Consider the following 13,261-nt stretch of genomic DNA (forward strand, 5'->3'; position numbering starts at 1 on the left):
CTGATGCTTTTTATTGGACATGAACACGAATAGCTTTGTTATTGAGAGAATTGCTTTATTTGCGTTGTGGGTCGATTATACACCCAAATTCAAATACGCTGTGGCGCTTGCTACCACCAATAGCTACGATAGCCATAGCCCCAGGGGCGATACGAAACGCGCCATCCACCGCCCCAACCTCCATTCCATCCGCCGCCCCATCCTCCTCCCCAGCCGCCCCAGAGCCAACGGGCCGGACGTTCCCCCTCCTCTGCATGCTGGCCACCCACATCGGCCACATCCGATAAGGCCACAGCGGGAACGGCATCCGACATGGGTTCTTGATTGTCCGGCCGAGCCATTGCCGCTCCCAGAAGGGCAGCGAGAGCAAAGACTAAGATGAGCTGCATTCGGACCATCCTCGCCAGTGGAACTGTGCCCCAGCCGGAGGCCACAGACACCTTTTATACTCGCCTGCACTTCGCGCACTTCTAATTGAAGTGTAAGTATTTGCAGTACATTTGCGGTCTCAGCCCTGACCCATACACCATATTATTCTTAATAAAAATGTTTATTAACACTAATTTGCATGGACCTGAAGAGGCAGAAAACCAAGACTTACACTAAGTTTTAACAAAGCGATCTTTATGGAAAGACCCGTCATACTCGTATCTGTCCATCGGGCATCGTTAATACTGAATAACTTATGGCCTAGCCGAGCAGGCCCAACAGACCGCCTAGTGCTTGTGAATTTCCACCACCGCCCGCTGCCGCTGCCGCTGCTCCGCCCGCTCCTCCTCCGTTGGCCAGATACGGGCGCAGACTACTGCCCAGGGCCTGGCCCAGGAGTCCGGCCAGCTGTGCCGTCTGTTCAGTGGATAGCTGTGGACTCCCGACTCCGGCTCCGGCTCCCACTCCCACTCCCGATCCAGCAGCCACTCCCAATGCTGATCCCGAAGGCGTGTAGGCGGGCGTGGCAGAAACTCCAGCTGCACTGCTTCCATACGACGGATAACCAGCGGCCACTGCTCCTCCTCCGCTGTAGTTTGGCCTGTAGCCGTAGTAGTTTCCGGTATATTGCTGGGGTCGCTGATATCCACCGAAGTTGTAGCTGGGCCGGTAGTAATTGGAGCCGTATCCCAGACCCAATCCGGGATAGCCATAGCCGTAGCCTGGATAGCTACTCGTATATGCGTACGGATTGTAGCTGGGCCTATAGTTGTAGCTGGGATAACTGCTGCCGTAGTACTGATCCGACTGGGCTCCAGCTGCTGCTGCAGCACCACCCACGGGCCGCTGTGGCGGCACTGGCTCTACGGGAACGTCAAAGAGGGATCCGCCCCCGATGCCTAGGAGGAGGGGCGTCAACAGACCCAAGGTACGTCCCTGGGGACGATCCGATCTCGATTTTCCGCTCCTCTGCGCCAAGACGGCAGTGAGAAGGAGACTCATCAGAGCCAAGCGCGCGGGAAGATTCATTCCGTATCCAAAAGGTGCAACTAATCTGAGGCCCAGTCCACAGCCAACTGAAGACTGGCCAGAAGAGCAAAATAAGTTATATAGCGGAAAAGTTCTTGGGCAAAATTTCCAAATTGGTTTGCCGCAAAACTTGCAGACCTTCACGAGCCCCAAATGACAATCCGTAGGCCGCGCGAGCGAGCGGAACTTTGCACGCACTTGGCCGAAACGTCATCAACTGGTTGCCCCAGATGGCTTCCACGCTCCGCTCAAACGATCTTCTGCAGACGGATTCGTTTTGCTTTGGGCATCGTCATCGGCACACCCGCCATTGACCTTGCCAAATAAGTCAGAAATCTGTTTCACACCGTTAACTCGATGGCTTACTTCCGCGGGTTTTTCGGTTTTTTTCGGCTTTTGTTTTTGTTACCAGTTTTGGGGGCGTTTTCGCAGAGCCAATTTAGTTTTGTGTTTGCTTTGCAATTAAAATTGTCAATAGCAAAAGCTAATAAGTAACTATTCATTGGAAGCAATCTCCCATTAAAGGTGCATCCCACCATCAGATCTATGAACTATGAGTTACTCGTATGAATGACAGTTGTGAATCATCTTATATACCTGGTAAATGGCTTGATCTCCCGTCCCCCATATACACATGTGTTGCCATGCACCCGCAGACTGCCGTGAATTATAACACATCCACTAATTGTGGAGACTTTGCGAGACATGGAAATCTCTGGCTCTTAATTTGATTGTCTGGCCCGACGTCTGACGAAATGTCTATCAAAACAATCAATTAATCAACTCGCATATAAACGGGAAACTACAACATACATTCTCATACACACACGCATATACACGTGGAATTACAATCACAGGAAAGATGCTGTAATTTGCCTAAGATGACGGCAGCTTGTCATGATTCCCTTCGCAGTACTCCTCCCCTCCTCCTCCTCCGATTAACCTGTTTACTTTTATCCAAGTGATGTACGATTTGTTTTGATCAAAACTTTTTCTCTTATGTGTTTATAACCCCATAAAGCTTTGAGTTTATACTCTTTAATTCGCAAACTAAATGAAATGCCACTTTTGATCATGTCATAAGTATTTTCTAGGGGAATCTGCATCTCAGAACTATGTTACATTGATCGGCTATCCCGTACTTTAATAAGAAAATCCTACGAGACTTTAAACGATCGGCCTGCAAGGGTATTTGAGGCTTCGGTTAGTCTTTTCTTCCAGATTTTTTAATGACAATCCACTGGATTGTGTCCCGGAGAAGAAACGAGTTCCACTTGCGTCAATTTTAAAAACTTTTTAAACAGAACCACCTCGTTTCGGCATGTAATTAATGTGCTTTACCTTATTAGCGAAACAAAAGCGGCCAATTCTGATTCCGATATGTATAAATGGCTATAAAGTAAACCCGCTCCAGTAGTAGATTGCCGCTGAATTGCTGCGCATATTTTGACTTTCTTCAGGTCAGTGATCACATGGAGGACTTCGACACGTTTGGTTTTTTTAAGCGGGAGAAGTAAACCCCCATTCTGGAGGCCTGTTCGGTGAATGAAGCTGTGAAGTGGCGATGTTTTTTGATTGTCTCTCTATTTGGTGGGAGATTCGTTCTGGAAGCAGCAATCGACGGGCATGGGAATTCCACTGACCTCGGGCACTTTTGCTGAAATCATCGAAAACCAGATAATTGCCGAGTGGCGGTAACTAATGATACTTGGGCCCGAATTCGCAGGATGATGATGTCGTTCTGCTTGCGGGACATCCCCGCTGTTGTTTACTATAAAAGACCCCGTGCCCATCCGATATGGCAATAGAAGCATTTCAAGACTCAAATATGAAACAATTCCTGCTGATAGCACTGGTCGGCGCTCTGGCCCTGGCACTGGTCCATAGTCATCCGTTGGAAGAGCAGCGCCTTACACTGGAGGACGCCGATGCCCAGCCCGTGAACGATGAGGGAGCCGGCATTCGAGCGGCCCGTCACTTTGGCGGCGGCTTTGGCGGATTCGGGGGCAGAGGAGGTGGCGGTTTCTGTTGCGGCGGAGGAGGCGGTGGATATCGCAGAGGCGGCTTTGGCGGCGGTGGCTTTGGAGGTGGTTATCCAGGTGGTGGCTTTGGAGGTGGCTATCCAGGTGGTGGCTTTGGAGGTGGTTATCCAGGTGGCTATGGAGGTGGCTACCCAGGCGGCGGTGGTGGTTATGGCAGTGCATCTGCCTCGGCTTCAGCCTCTGCATCCAGCTCCGGAGGATACTATGGCAAGTAATGGCCAAATGATCTGAACTGTGCTAAAAATAGATTAAAGTCGAAATTAAACCAACAAAAAATAACAGTTTTTCTGGGTGGGAAAGGGATCTATTTGGATGAGGAGTCGGAGGGACTCATCTCTTACGCACTTGACTAGGGAACTACGACGCGAACACTACGTTGGGTGCTGGAACCGGTTGCCGCTCGCTAATCCATCGGTATCATATTATTCCTGTTCGAAAATCTTCCACAGTACGGAAGATCGATTCGAATGCCAGATAAATCCCATTTGTTTCGATTGGAACCCAAGTATCGGCTGTTAATCGCTTGAGCCGTGAATTGGCAGTCGCTTGTGAAATGTTATGGTAAGAAGTGGACTTTTCTGGAACCATGTAACTTGTTTTCGAGCCAATCACTAATTGATACGTCAATAAAATAACTATTTTCAATCGTTTCCATTCACCCGGAGACCCGTAAATAGACCTTGGGATTCCTATTTTTGTTAGTACCAGACACAGACTTTCACCAGAAGCGTACTCGAACCGCCTTGGGGTAGGGCCACAGAGATAGGGCCCAAAGAAAAGGGAAGATCTTATGAATCACGGACTTCTAATTAGCAAAGGCAAATATTTTCCACTCTCGATTGTTGAATTCATTTCCGTGGAAACAGGCGCGCGCTGTCCCCATGATTCATATTTGTTCAAAACTTTCCTGTAATTGCACTCAATTAACGCCTCGCCCAGACAGATTTATAGAGCCTGAAAGGTCTCAAAAAATAAGTAGAACTTAGGTCTTAGTTGGGGGGTGGTAAAAGATTACAAAATAGTTTCGTCGCTTCTTAGCGAATTTCGCCGAATGATGGGGAAACTGTGTTCGGAAGAGTCCAACTCCAGGGGAAATGATTCATTTCATCAGCGGTGCCTACCACAACAAAACCGCAGAACGCAACATCACATCTGAAACGCCGCCCCCTCGTTGATCAGCCCCTAGTGCTGTCGTCACTGTCGCCAAAAACCGGCCAAAAAGGCTGGACTCTGACGGAAATGTTGTGCGACCTGGCGATGCTAATTGAATGGAAAGATGCACGGCAAATTAAATTAGTGTCCCACTACTGTCATCAAAAATGGGTACTGGGTGCCGAGTGCTGCCTGAGTCTGTCATAATAATTAGCGCGTAGTGGATAATGCTCGGCCAGATCGCACGTATAAAAGGAAAGCCAGCCCCAGTCCAGACACAGAACCCAAAGGAACTCCACGACCAGCGGACCATTCAAATATAAACCAAATCCAAAACAAAGTGATAATCCAATCTAACAAAAACCAACACACATACACATCCAATATGCAGTGCACGCTCTCCCTCTCCGTGATCGCAGTGATTGCCCTAATCTTCAGTCTGAACATGACCCAAGGGGCACCCATCAGCAGCAGCAGCAATACAGCGGCCATCCTCTCAGCAACAGATCTCACCGGGGAGGCGGTGCGTCAGAAGCGAGCCAGTGCGGATTACTACAGAGGCGACTACTTCATCTGCTATCCCAAGAGCGAGGTCTACGGCTATGCCTACGGTGGCTCCCAACGGCGTTCGGATGATTCCGTGGCCAGGCCACCACACCGCCTGGCCGATGACTCCTTTGAGGTCCGCAAGGATCGAGCCGATGCCAGACGCGCCGCCTACACTGATAGCTACGGCAAATAGGCGACTTGTCGGCACAGAACGACTGTAATACTTAGAGTGTAGAGGAGTTGCACAGGTCTAGCTTTATGAGTTGTACAAAATATAATTTATTAATTTATTAAAACCGTTTTGAAAAAATACTAAGCCTTGCCTTGTATTGTTAACAACAACAAGTCTCTGTCGAGTCCCCTGATGACGTATTGGATTTAGTATCATACGTATTCTCATGTATACAGATTTCGATTCAGCTCAAGAATATAGTATGTGTCTATATAGTACACGGGCTTGAAACGAAGTGGCGATGCTTCATGAATGCTACATAAATGGTACGCAATGCCAAATATACAAAAAGTAAAGCATACTTTTGAGCGGAACAAGAAAAATTTGTACTCCTACCCACAGCTTCTCAAGCTCCACATCCTTAAGCCCCAACCCGCCCATTTTCCTTAATTTGATGCGGAAATGTACCTTCTTCTCTATTTCTATAATGGAAAACTTCCAACTTGAGACTTGGAGCGCCGTTCTCGTTTGAGAAGTGTCCGCCCAGGGGAAGATGACTATTCCACCGTTACTATACTGAGTGGAGTGGATTGGGATGTACACAATGAATGTACTCACCACATGGCGAGTCGTCGCCACCGAAGCAAGCGCAATTTTCTGCAAGGCGATCTTTCGCTGGAGCGCTGAGACATTTCGCACCTTATTTGCTTTCGGTATTAGGCTAAAAGTGTGAATTGTTTATAAAGAGATTACAAAACGAAGACAAAATGATCTGTGGGCCGCAGTGTTCGACTTTTGCTGCCATAAAAACATAAAAAAAGCATCACTTTAAAAGAAAACCAACGCAGCGCTGCGGATAATTGCCAAAAGAAAGTTTCCCTAGGTCTCACGACTCACGGCCTCGGCATAAAAGGCCGTACCGGGGAGCCGGAAGCAAACAGTCAGCCAACGAGATCGCTACCAAAATGACCAACTTTATCGCGAAGAAATCCCTCCTGGTGCTCTCCCTGCTCTTGCTGGGCACCGTTCAGGCTCAACCTTTAGAGGATCACCACGGACGCGAGCAGCGCCAACTGAAGGGCGGCCCAGGAGCCAACACGGATGCGGATGTGAAGATGGTGGCCAATGTTACGCCGGCGGAAGCCACCTCCATGCAGATGGGTATGGGCATGTCCCTGCCGATGAATCAGATGGCCCTGAATGCAGTCGGTACTCAGCTGGTGCGGTATCCCAACTATCCGGGACTGATCTACGCCCCGGGCATCGCTCAGGGATCTCTGAATGGATTGAGTGGCCTGCAGACGAACATAGCCAACAATTATCCAGCCTATCCAGACCCGAATATGGTTGGAGCATCTCCTGGTTTCGGCGCGGCTTCTAGCTTCGGTGGAGCACCTGGTTTTGGTGGAACTCCTAGCTTTGGAGCAGCTCCGGGCTTTGGAACAGGTCCTGGCTTCAGTGCAGCCCCTGGCTTTGGCCCAGCTCCTGGATTCGGTACAGCTCCTGGCTTCGGCTTTGGAAGCTATCCAGGCGCTTCAAGCCCTGCCGCGCTCATGTACGGCAATCCCATGTCGTATCCAAATCCCCAGCTGCCCAACGGATTCGTGCCCCAGCCATCGGTGGACAACTTCTCGGCTCTGAACAACATCGTGAACATGGCCAATGTCCAAGGACTGGGAGGATCTAACCAAGGATTCTATCAAAATCCCCAGCTGCCCGGTCTCTATGCACCCGCCGGAGGCTACATGGAGCGCATGAACATGCAGGGATATGCACCCGCCTTCTAAGGGATTGCAAATACTCCACTATATACTTAAGTGCTTATTTATTTTATTTATTTAGCCAATTAAAAGAGCATTTAACCAGAAGGCCCTGCCTCGTCACTTGTACTTCTTTCTAGTTATCCAGCGGGGCGGGTGCTGGGGTTGTGGTCTATGATTCATTTGGGATCGACTGGCGATAAACTGACCCTTGCCAACGATCTGCGGAGGAAGTCCTCCCAGGCGCAGGCGGTAGCCATCCGCGAATCGCAGGTTCATCCTTTGTCCAGCTGAAACGAGGACGAGCATCAGCGGCAGGAAGAGCAGCAGCGAGAGCAGTGGGTTCCTCATCTTAGACAGAACTTTGGCCAGCAACTGGAGGCGCCTCGCTGCCAGCTGCAGCTTTTATGCCATGTTCTGTCCCACTTTTCATCAGTCCATCCTCTGGATGAGCGTCAGAGTCTGGGACTCCAACTCGAAAGTAGGCAAACAGCGAGTAAGAAAACGGGTTTGTTGGCCATATGACTCCTCATATATCACCGCGAACCCCGAACAGAGTTACCTCTTTGCGTGCCCCATTTAAGCAGCAGGTGTCAAGTGCAAGGCTCTCCTCTCCCCCAGTGGGAAACCAGTACTCGCGTAGGACCGAGTGCGTCTTATGCGACATCGGGCCCAAACGGTCATGCATTCTGGCTGAAAGTGAAATGGAACACGCTGATTCGCACCCGCTGCGCCTGTGACAGTATGCCGTTCCGTTCTCGATTTGCCAGGCAGATAAAGTGCGTAAAGAGTGTGTAATGCGAGTGTATTTATAAGGAATGAGAGCCTTTTCCAGCTCTGATTTACGATCTACCACATGGCGACATGGAGGACAGAAGTGATTTGTGCACCTACCTGCAGACCCGAACCCAAGCCCAAACCCAAACCATTGATAAGTTCCCTCTCCAAGAGTGTGCGTGTGTGATTTGTGTTGAGTGCACTGCAGGTAGGAGTACTCGAATGGGATTGGGATAATCCGATAATGGACGCGACTCCCCCGCTCTCGGGCACTCTCGACAGAAGCGTATATATAGAGCCTTGCGGAGGGGTCAGAGGGCAACAGTCTTCTATCAGCAAGGGCACCATGCACATGTACTACTCCTCAGTGCTGCTCCTTCTGCTTCCTTTTGTGATACTGGATCTCTGTGCAGCCAAGCCTTGGTGGCCCTCAAACGATGTCGGCTACGATGCCAGTCTCGATCCGGTGGCCTGGTCCCGGGCCTTTGTCCAGGAAAAAGTGCGCACATCCCGCAGGAACAAGAACCGGCACCAGCAGTCCACCGACTGGTGGTACCATACACCCTCTGCTCCCGAGCCGACGGCAGCTCCTCTCAACTTTGTGAACAAAAATAGCTACAGGAGATTCCTGAAGAGGCGCCGCAAGCTGGTAGCACGTGAGCATTACCTACAGAGGCATCCACACTCATATTCACATTCATATCGACATCGACATTAGGTGCTAAGCGTACATTAATTTCTAGTAATTAGCGCATTAAACAAAAGACCAAGAAGAAGGCCCAAACAAGCTTGCTGTTTTATTTTTAGGCCGGATGGGAAGTCGCGCGCGTCAGCAAAAACCTGACTCGCTTCGATTAGCAGGAGTCTGAAGATAAATCCCAGATACGAGTATATCCCAAACAAGTTCTTGAATGGGGGATCGAACTGGGGCACGTTATAGCTGCTGCTTGTCCGAAGCAAACAGAGATCAGAGACGCTGGCTAAGGTCAATCCGTTGACGTTTCAAGAGCATAGACCATTGGTAATATGGTAACATGGTAAAGATATTAGCAAACATGATGTAACTTTTGGCAGATACAGCTAAAGACATGAGCAAACCAATCGACTGTCGCGGACTCTGTTTGCCCACACACTCCACCAGGCCCAGACCAGACCGACCCCTCCCAAAAGTCTAACACAATTTGGATGAATGAAAGTACGAGTATATTTGGCCAAGATAGAGACCAGCGACAGAGGCAGAGGCAACGACAGCGATGGGCCCATAATGTTGACACCAGAAATTAGCAGCTCTCCGCACGAGTCCAAGACCAAGACCAGACCACCAGGCCAGCAGACCACCAGGCCAGAAGCATGTATAAAAACCTAGTTGTCATGGCACTTGGAATTAAGTACCAGCCCAACATCTATCACATCAGCAGCAATCTACTCGCACCATCCCAGCCAAAAGATGAATTTCCTCAGCCTCGCCCTCATCGTTGTCGTCTGTGCCGTGAGCAGCAGTTGGAGCCTTCCCGTGGAGTTGGATACCGGCGCCATCAGCCTGCTGGATCTGGAGGCAGAACAACAACCGCTTGTAGATGGGACAGAGGCCGAACGTGTGGCACGTGGACTGGGCGGCTTTGGCGGGCTCGGTGGCAAGTTTGGCGGCCTGGGAGGAGGACTGGGTGGGCTCAAGGGAGGATTTGGCGGAGGACTGGGACACGGCTTTGGCGGCGGCTTCGGCGGACATGGCTTTGGCGGCGGCTTCGGTAGCTTCAAAGGACTGTTTGACAAGAAATTCCGATAACTCCGATGATCGCGATATCCTAGCTGTAGATCATGTTTATTTTGTAATAAATTTTGTTTAAGTGAAATTTAAAAGTTGCCCATTTGGTAAACAGGATTCAGTGCTCCATAGAACTGTTGATCAGGCTGAGAAGTGGTGCTCCTAGTTCTGGTCTTAACTGTGGGACTGGTCAAGGGCTCTGCCAGCGGTTTGGTCTTCGTTTTCGGCTTGGGCTGCCAGCGGCTGAAGGCGAGGCGCACTTGATTGGCAAAGCTGCGCCACCATCTATTACCAGTGGTGGTAAGCGGGGCCACCTGGGGATCGTACTCCCGCTCATCCAGAGCCAAGACCTGGCCGAGAATGATCCACACCAACAGCAAGCGAAGCAGAGACAACATTTTAACAAGTGGCCCCCCGATGAGTCCACTTATAAACACTTTCTGGCCGTTGCTTTCTTCGACTCTACACAACTTATTCGATTGATTGTAGGCCATAAAGTCCCGACTCGATTGGTTTGCATAACGTTAACATTTATTGAAGTATCACAAAATCACAAAATCAGCATCCGACTCGGACGATCTCTCTTAGCCATAGAAGCCGCCGCCGTAGTAGCCTCCTCGGCCGCGGTAGCGGGTGCGTGTTATGACGCGAGTGCGCTGGAATCCGCCACCAAAGCCGCCGCCGTATCCACCATAGCCTCCGTAGTAGGGTGGTGGGGGTGGTCCAAAAAAGGGCGGAGGCGGTGGCGGGCCAAAGAACTGACGAACCTTGCGAACGTTCTCATCTCCCGCCTCACTCTGGGCAGTTTCTCCAGCCTCCGAGAGCTGAACGGGGCTCGGCTTCGGATCCGTTCCTGTTTCCGTTTCCGCTTCTGTGGCTGCAATCGAAGCACCGAGCAGCATCAACGCACTGAGGCAGAACAGTAAGAATACTTTGGTGTAATCCATTGGGAGCCGCATTCGCATTAAGACTTGATCAAACACTGAAACTGAGCTCCGACCTGAGCTTTAATTTATAGCCAAACATTTGCTTTGTCCCTCCAAGAACCCTACCAGAGCCGCAAAACAAAGGAGGTTCATTGGCATTGTTGATTGCCATTTGGAGGTGTTTTATTTTTTCTTCTTTTCTTTTTCGTCTAATTTCAATTTTGAGCCGAGCAAAAAGCGGGCGAGCATAATTATTGGAATAAAAAACCCAACAAACGAACTACAGAAATAGATGAAGTTGACCCAATCTTAATGTGATGATGGAACGAGATGTGAGGCGGAAGTGTGTGCGATACAGTGGGCCGAGAAGTGTGTAATTGTGATCGTCTGATATCGATGCGGAATGTAATCTGATTGTATGGCACTAGCTGAGCTCTTTATAGCTATACCTGTGTACTCTATGGGTTCGAACTTTAATCTTTGAAGGTATCTTGAAGTTCATCTCTATGGGAGTTCACACATTCTGAGCTCTAATAGTGTCCAAGATCTCTATAAGAATATACACCCCAGCACCATATAATATCAGATCAAACAAGTCTAGTGTCTTCTCTAGTGATTACCCAATCTTAACCACTGTTACTATTTGATGGATTGCTCGTTGTTTACCACTTAGATCCCATCCGGCTCGCTTCGCGAGAAATTCAGTGAGCAAACACACACGGCAGAAAGACCATTCCAGAAATATCACCGCAACAAAAACAACCCGTTCAAGTGAAATATGCAATCTCATCAGATCTGTTGATTCCAAACACTCAGAAAATGAAGCTCGTTTGTCGTTTATTTATTGTTTACACTCAAGACCTATTCAACCAATGAAACCGCCTTTAAATTTGGCAAATCCCACGGCGCCGCCAACAAAGCCACCGCCAAAGCCCCCACCACCGCCGCCCAGTCCGAGCCCACTCAAGCCTCCTCCTGGAGCGAGTCCCAGGCCATTGTATCCATAGCCGTAGCCATAACTGGGGATCGTCTGGACCGTGGAAATAGTCGAGATAACCGGCACTGTGGTGATAACGGGCACTGTTTGAACCAGGGGAACCGTTTGAATAGCAGGAGCAGCCACCACACCACCGCCCCCAATGAAGCCTCCGCCCACAATGCCGCCGCCTCCCAGGCCGCCAATGTGCCGTGTCCTTCTCACAAGGTCCGTGTTGCTGTTGCCGTCTCCGCCTCCGCTGCTGGCAGTGATGGGGCTGGACGTGACCGAGGCAAGCGCCAAGACGAGCGCCAGGTAAACCGTCCTCAACAGCATGGTGCGATGGAGTGTTTTGCCTGCCTCGGCACTTGGCCGGGTATTTATGCAAATTAATTAGTGTCCACTCCCACTCCGGCCACACGGCTCGGAACTGTTTGTGCAACCAATTCACAGATCGGGAGCCGAAAATCCCCAACATGACAGCGCAGAGCACTGTTGCTGATTCTAGTGATACTCATGGGTTTGCCCTATGGGCGGTTCGCACCTCATCATCTTCGTCATCATTGCCACATCGTGAAGGTCTTGGTATACACAATATGTACCTTCGTGTGCATAAAAAACCAGGTTAAGTCTTGTCTCGCGTCTCACAACGTATCTGACCACGCGACAACGATGAGGTTCGATCTGCAATTACTGCTTTTGAGCATCTGCTCCTGGACGATCAGTGCCCACTCCCTGGTTGGTGCCGGAGTTGGAGGAGTCGCTGGAGTGGCTGGAGTTGGCGGTGGATTTGTCCAGCAATCGCCATACATCCAACAAGTGCCCGTCGTGCAACAAGTGCCCATTGTGCAACAGATTCCCATTGTGCAGCAGCCGCAGCCGCAGGCCTTGGGACTAGCCGGGGGTGGGCTGATAGGAGGCGGAATCGGCGGCGGCGTTGGCGCAGCAGCTGGCTTTGGACGCTATCGGGAGAGCTACCGGGTGAGAGGGCGTGGCCTTGGTGGCGGATTCCGTGCTCGCTACGACAAGAAGATTGGCGGTGGCTTTGCGGGCTTTGGAGCAGCAGCGGGAGCCGGGGCAATAGGTGGAGCAGGCGGCGGTCTGCTAGGCTAAGTGTTAGTGTGTTTTAGAATAAATAAATCAATAATAGCAAATAATTATAATTAAAATCAACACGACAATCTTAAAAACGTAGGTTTCGTATTTGCGGATAAGTCCTTCGGGGCAGGTCTTCAGGGGCATCATCTTCGGGGAGATATTTTCCGCGTAGAAACTCCACGTTGGCTGATGTAATTTGGAAGAGATTTTAGCACTTCGCCCTTCACCACCAAATGAACCTCAGAAAGAGTGTGAACAACAGAAAGAAGGCGAAAGCGAAGCGGTGGAATTTTCCCTTCCAGCCACACAATCTCCCAATTCTCTGGGTCCACGAAGGGTGCATATGTGGAAACTGCGGCTCCGTCGGGTATACGATGGGATCCGACTCCTGGGGATCCCCCAGAATAGGCTTCACGACAACATGAAAGCCGGAGATGCGCTTGCCATCGAGCTGCATGGCCCGATAGAGGCCCATTCGGTCGAGGTACCGTAGACGGATGGCGTCGGGCGTCTCGCGTATCTTCAGGATTGTGCCCACGGCGTGGAACGATTTCAGGATCTTCTCGGTGGCTCTCCGTGGGAAGCC

General features: G+C 50.3%; 11 protein-coding genes across 11 annotated transcripts; 6 read left to right on the forward strand and 5 right to left on the reverse strand.

Moving 5' to 3' along the window:
* Positions 1 to 34: 34 nt before the first annotated feature.
* Positions 35 to 400, reverse strand: LOC6593004 (uncharacterized protein F12A10.7). Its single transcript, XM_002018420.2, has one exon. The coding sequence runs from the start codon at positions 396 to 398 to the stop codon at positions 111 to 113; it is 288 nt and encodes a 95-aa protein (XP_002018456.2). The 5' UTR covers positions 399 to 400; the 3' UTR covers positions 35 to 110.
* Positions 401 to 572: 172 nt separating this feature from the next.
* LOC6593003 (shematrin-like protein 1) lies at positions 573 to 1,898 on the reverse strand. Its single transcript, XM_002018419.2, has one exon. The coding sequence runs from the start codon at positions 1,456 to 1,458 to the stop codon at positions 691 to 693; it is 768 nt and encodes a 255-aa protein (XP_002018455.1). The 5' UTR covers positions 1,459 to 1,898; the 3' UTR covers positions 573 to 690.
* Positions 1,899 to 3,268: 1,370 nt separating this feature from the next.
* LOC6593002 (glycine-rich cell wall structural protein) lies at positions 3,269 to 3,769 on the forward strand. Its single transcript, XM_002018418.2, has one exon. It carries the CDS (start codon positions 3,287 to 3,289, stop codon positions 3,713 to 3,715), a length of 429 nt encoding a protein of 142 aa, XP_002018454.1. The 5' UTR covers positions 3,269 to 3,286; the 3' UTR covers positions 3,716 to 3,769.
* A 1,171-nt stretch (positions 3,770 to 4,940) lies between these two features.
* LOC6593001 lies at positions 4,941 to 5,513 on the forward strand. The gene has a single exon (XM_002018417.2). The coding sequence runs from the start codon at positions 5,038 to 5,040 to the stop codon at positions 5,392 to 5,394; it is 357 nt and encodes a 118-aa protein (XP_002018453.1). The 5' UTR covers positions 4,941 to 5,037; the 3' UTR covers positions 5,395 to 5,513.
* An 825-nt stretch (positions 5,514 to 6,338) lies between these two features.
* Positions 6,339 to 7,160, forward strand: LOC6593000. Its single transcript, XM_026986954.1, has 2 exons — positions 6,339 to 6,741; positions 6,874 to 7,160. The coding sequence occupies exons 1-2, from the start codon at positions 6,339 to 6,341 to the stop codon at positions 7,158 to 7,160; spliced, it is 690 nt and encodes a 229-aa protein (XP_026842755.1).
* A 1,096-nt stretch (positions 7,161 to 8,256) lies between these two features.
* On the forward strand, positions 8,257 to 8,660 carry LOC6592930. The gene is made up of 2 exons (XM_026984968.1): positions 8,257 to 8,566; positions 8,629 to 8,660. Exons 1-2 carry the CDS (start codon positions 8,257 to 8,259, stop codon positions 8,658 to 8,660), a joined length of 342 nt encoding a protein of 113 aa, XP_026840769.1.
* A 697-nt stretch (positions 8,661 to 9,357) lies between these two features.
* On the forward strand, positions 9,358 to 9,696 carry LOC113565245 (glycine-rich cell wall structural protein 1). The gene has a single exon (XM_026986986.1). The coding sequence runs from the start codon at positions 9,358 to 9,360 to the stop codon at positions 9,694 to 9,696; it is 339 nt and encodes a 112-aa protein (XP_026842787.1).
* Positions 9,697 to 9,764: 68 nt separating this feature from the next.
* LOC6592929 lies at positions 9,765 to 10,073 on the reverse strand. The gene has a single exon (XM_002018413.1). It carries the CDS (start codon positions 10,071 to 10,073, stop codon positions 9,765 to 9,767), a length of 309 nt encoding a protein of 102 aa, XP_002018449.1.
* Positions 10,074 to 10,259: 186 nt separating this feature from the next.
* Positions 10,260 to 10,622, reverse strand: LOC6592928 (uncharacterized protein F12A10.7). The gene has a single exon (XM_002018412.1). The coding sequence runs from the start codon at positions 10,620 to 10,622 to the stop codon at positions 10,260 to 10,262; it is 363 nt and encodes a 120-aa protein (XP_002018448.1).
* An 817-nt stretch (positions 10,623 to 11,439) lies between these two features.
* Positions 11,440 to 11,913, reverse strand: LOC6592927 (shematrin-like protein 2). The gene has a single exon (XM_002018411.2). The coding sequence runs from the start codon at positions 11,911 to 11,913 to the stop codon at positions 11,467 to 11,469; it is 447 nt and encodes a 148-aa protein (XP_002018447.1). The 3' UTR covers positions 11,440 to 11,466.
* A 333-nt stretch (positions 11,914 to 12,246) lies between these two features.
* Positions 12,247 to 12,728, forward strand: LOC6592926 (glycine-rich protein 5). The gene has a single exon (XM_002018410.2). It carries the CDS (start codon positions 12,250 to 12,252, stop codon positions 12,688 to 12,690), a length of 441 nt encoding a protein of 146 aa, XP_002018446.1. The 5' UTR covers positions 12,247 to 12,249; the 3' UTR covers positions 12,691 to 12,728.
* The last annotated feature ends 533 nt before the right edge of the window (positions 12,729 to 13,261 follow it).

The sequence above is a fragment of the Drosophila persimilis genome, unplaced genomic scaffold (assembly GCF_003286085.1).
Source record: "Drosophila persimilis strain 14011-0111.01,24,50 unplaced genomic scaffold, DperRS2 tig00000002-arrow-pilon, whole genome shotgun sequence".
NCBI lineage: Eukaryota > Metazoa > Arthropoda > Insecta > Diptera > Drosophilidae > Drosophila > Drosophila persimilis.

Excerpts from the sequence above, each read along its gene's own strand:
- LOC6593002 (XM_002018418.2), top strand. The coding sequence starts at position 3,287 with ATGAAACAATTCCTGCTGATAGCACTGGTCGGCGCTCTGGCCCTGGCA.
- LOC6593001 (XM_002018417.2), top strand. The coding sequence starts at position 5,038 with ATGCAGTGCACGCTCTCCCTCTCCGTGATCGCAGTGATTGCCCTAATC.
- LOC6592926 (XM_002018410.2), top strand. The coding sequence starts at position 12,250 with ATGAGGTTCGATCTGCAATTACTGCTTTTGAGCATCTGCTCCTGGACG.
- LOC6592930 (XM_026984968.1), top strand. The coding sequence starts at position 8,257 with ATGCACATGTACTACTCCTCAGTGCTGCTCCTTCTGCTTCCTTTTGTG. Across the intron at positions 8,567-8,628 it reads GCGCCGCAAGCTGGTAGCAC|GTGCTAAGCGTACATTAATT; the intron begins GTGAGCATTACC and ends CATCGACATTAG.
- LOC6592927 (XM_002018411.2), bottom strand. The coding sequence starts at position 11,913 with ATGCTGTTGAGGACGGTTTACCTGGCGCTCGTCTTGGCGCTTGCCTCG.
- LOC6593004 (XM_002018420.2), bottom strand. The coding sequence starts at position 398 with ATGGTCCGAATGCAGCTCATCTTAGTCTTTGCTCTCGCTGCCCTTCTG.
- LOC6592928 (XM_002018412.1), bottom strand. The coding sequence starts at position 10,622 with ATGGATTACACCAAAGTATTCTTACTGTTCTGCCTCAGTGCGTTGATG.
- LOC6593003 (XM_002018419.2), bottom strand. The coding sequence starts at position 1,458 with ATGAATCTTCCCGCGCGCTTGGCTCTGATGAGTCTCCTTCTCACTGCC.
- LOC6593000 (XM_026986954.1), top strand. The coding sequence starts at position 6,339 with ATGACCAACTTTATCGCGAAGAAATCCCTCCTGGTGCTCTCCCTGCTC. Across the intron at positions 6,742-6,873 it reads TGGAGCATCTCCTGGTTTCG|CTCCTGGCTTCGGCTTTGGA; the intron begins GCGCGGCTTCTA and ends GATTCGGTACAG.
- LOC6592929 (XM_002018413.1), bottom strand. The coding sequence starts at position 10,073 with ATGTTGTCTCTGCTTCGCTTGCTGTTGGTGTGGATCATTCTCGGCCAG.
- LOC113565245 (XM_026986986.1), top strand. The coding sequence starts at position 9,358 with ATGAATTTCCTCAGCCTCGCCCTCATCGTTGTCGTCTGTGCCGTGAGC.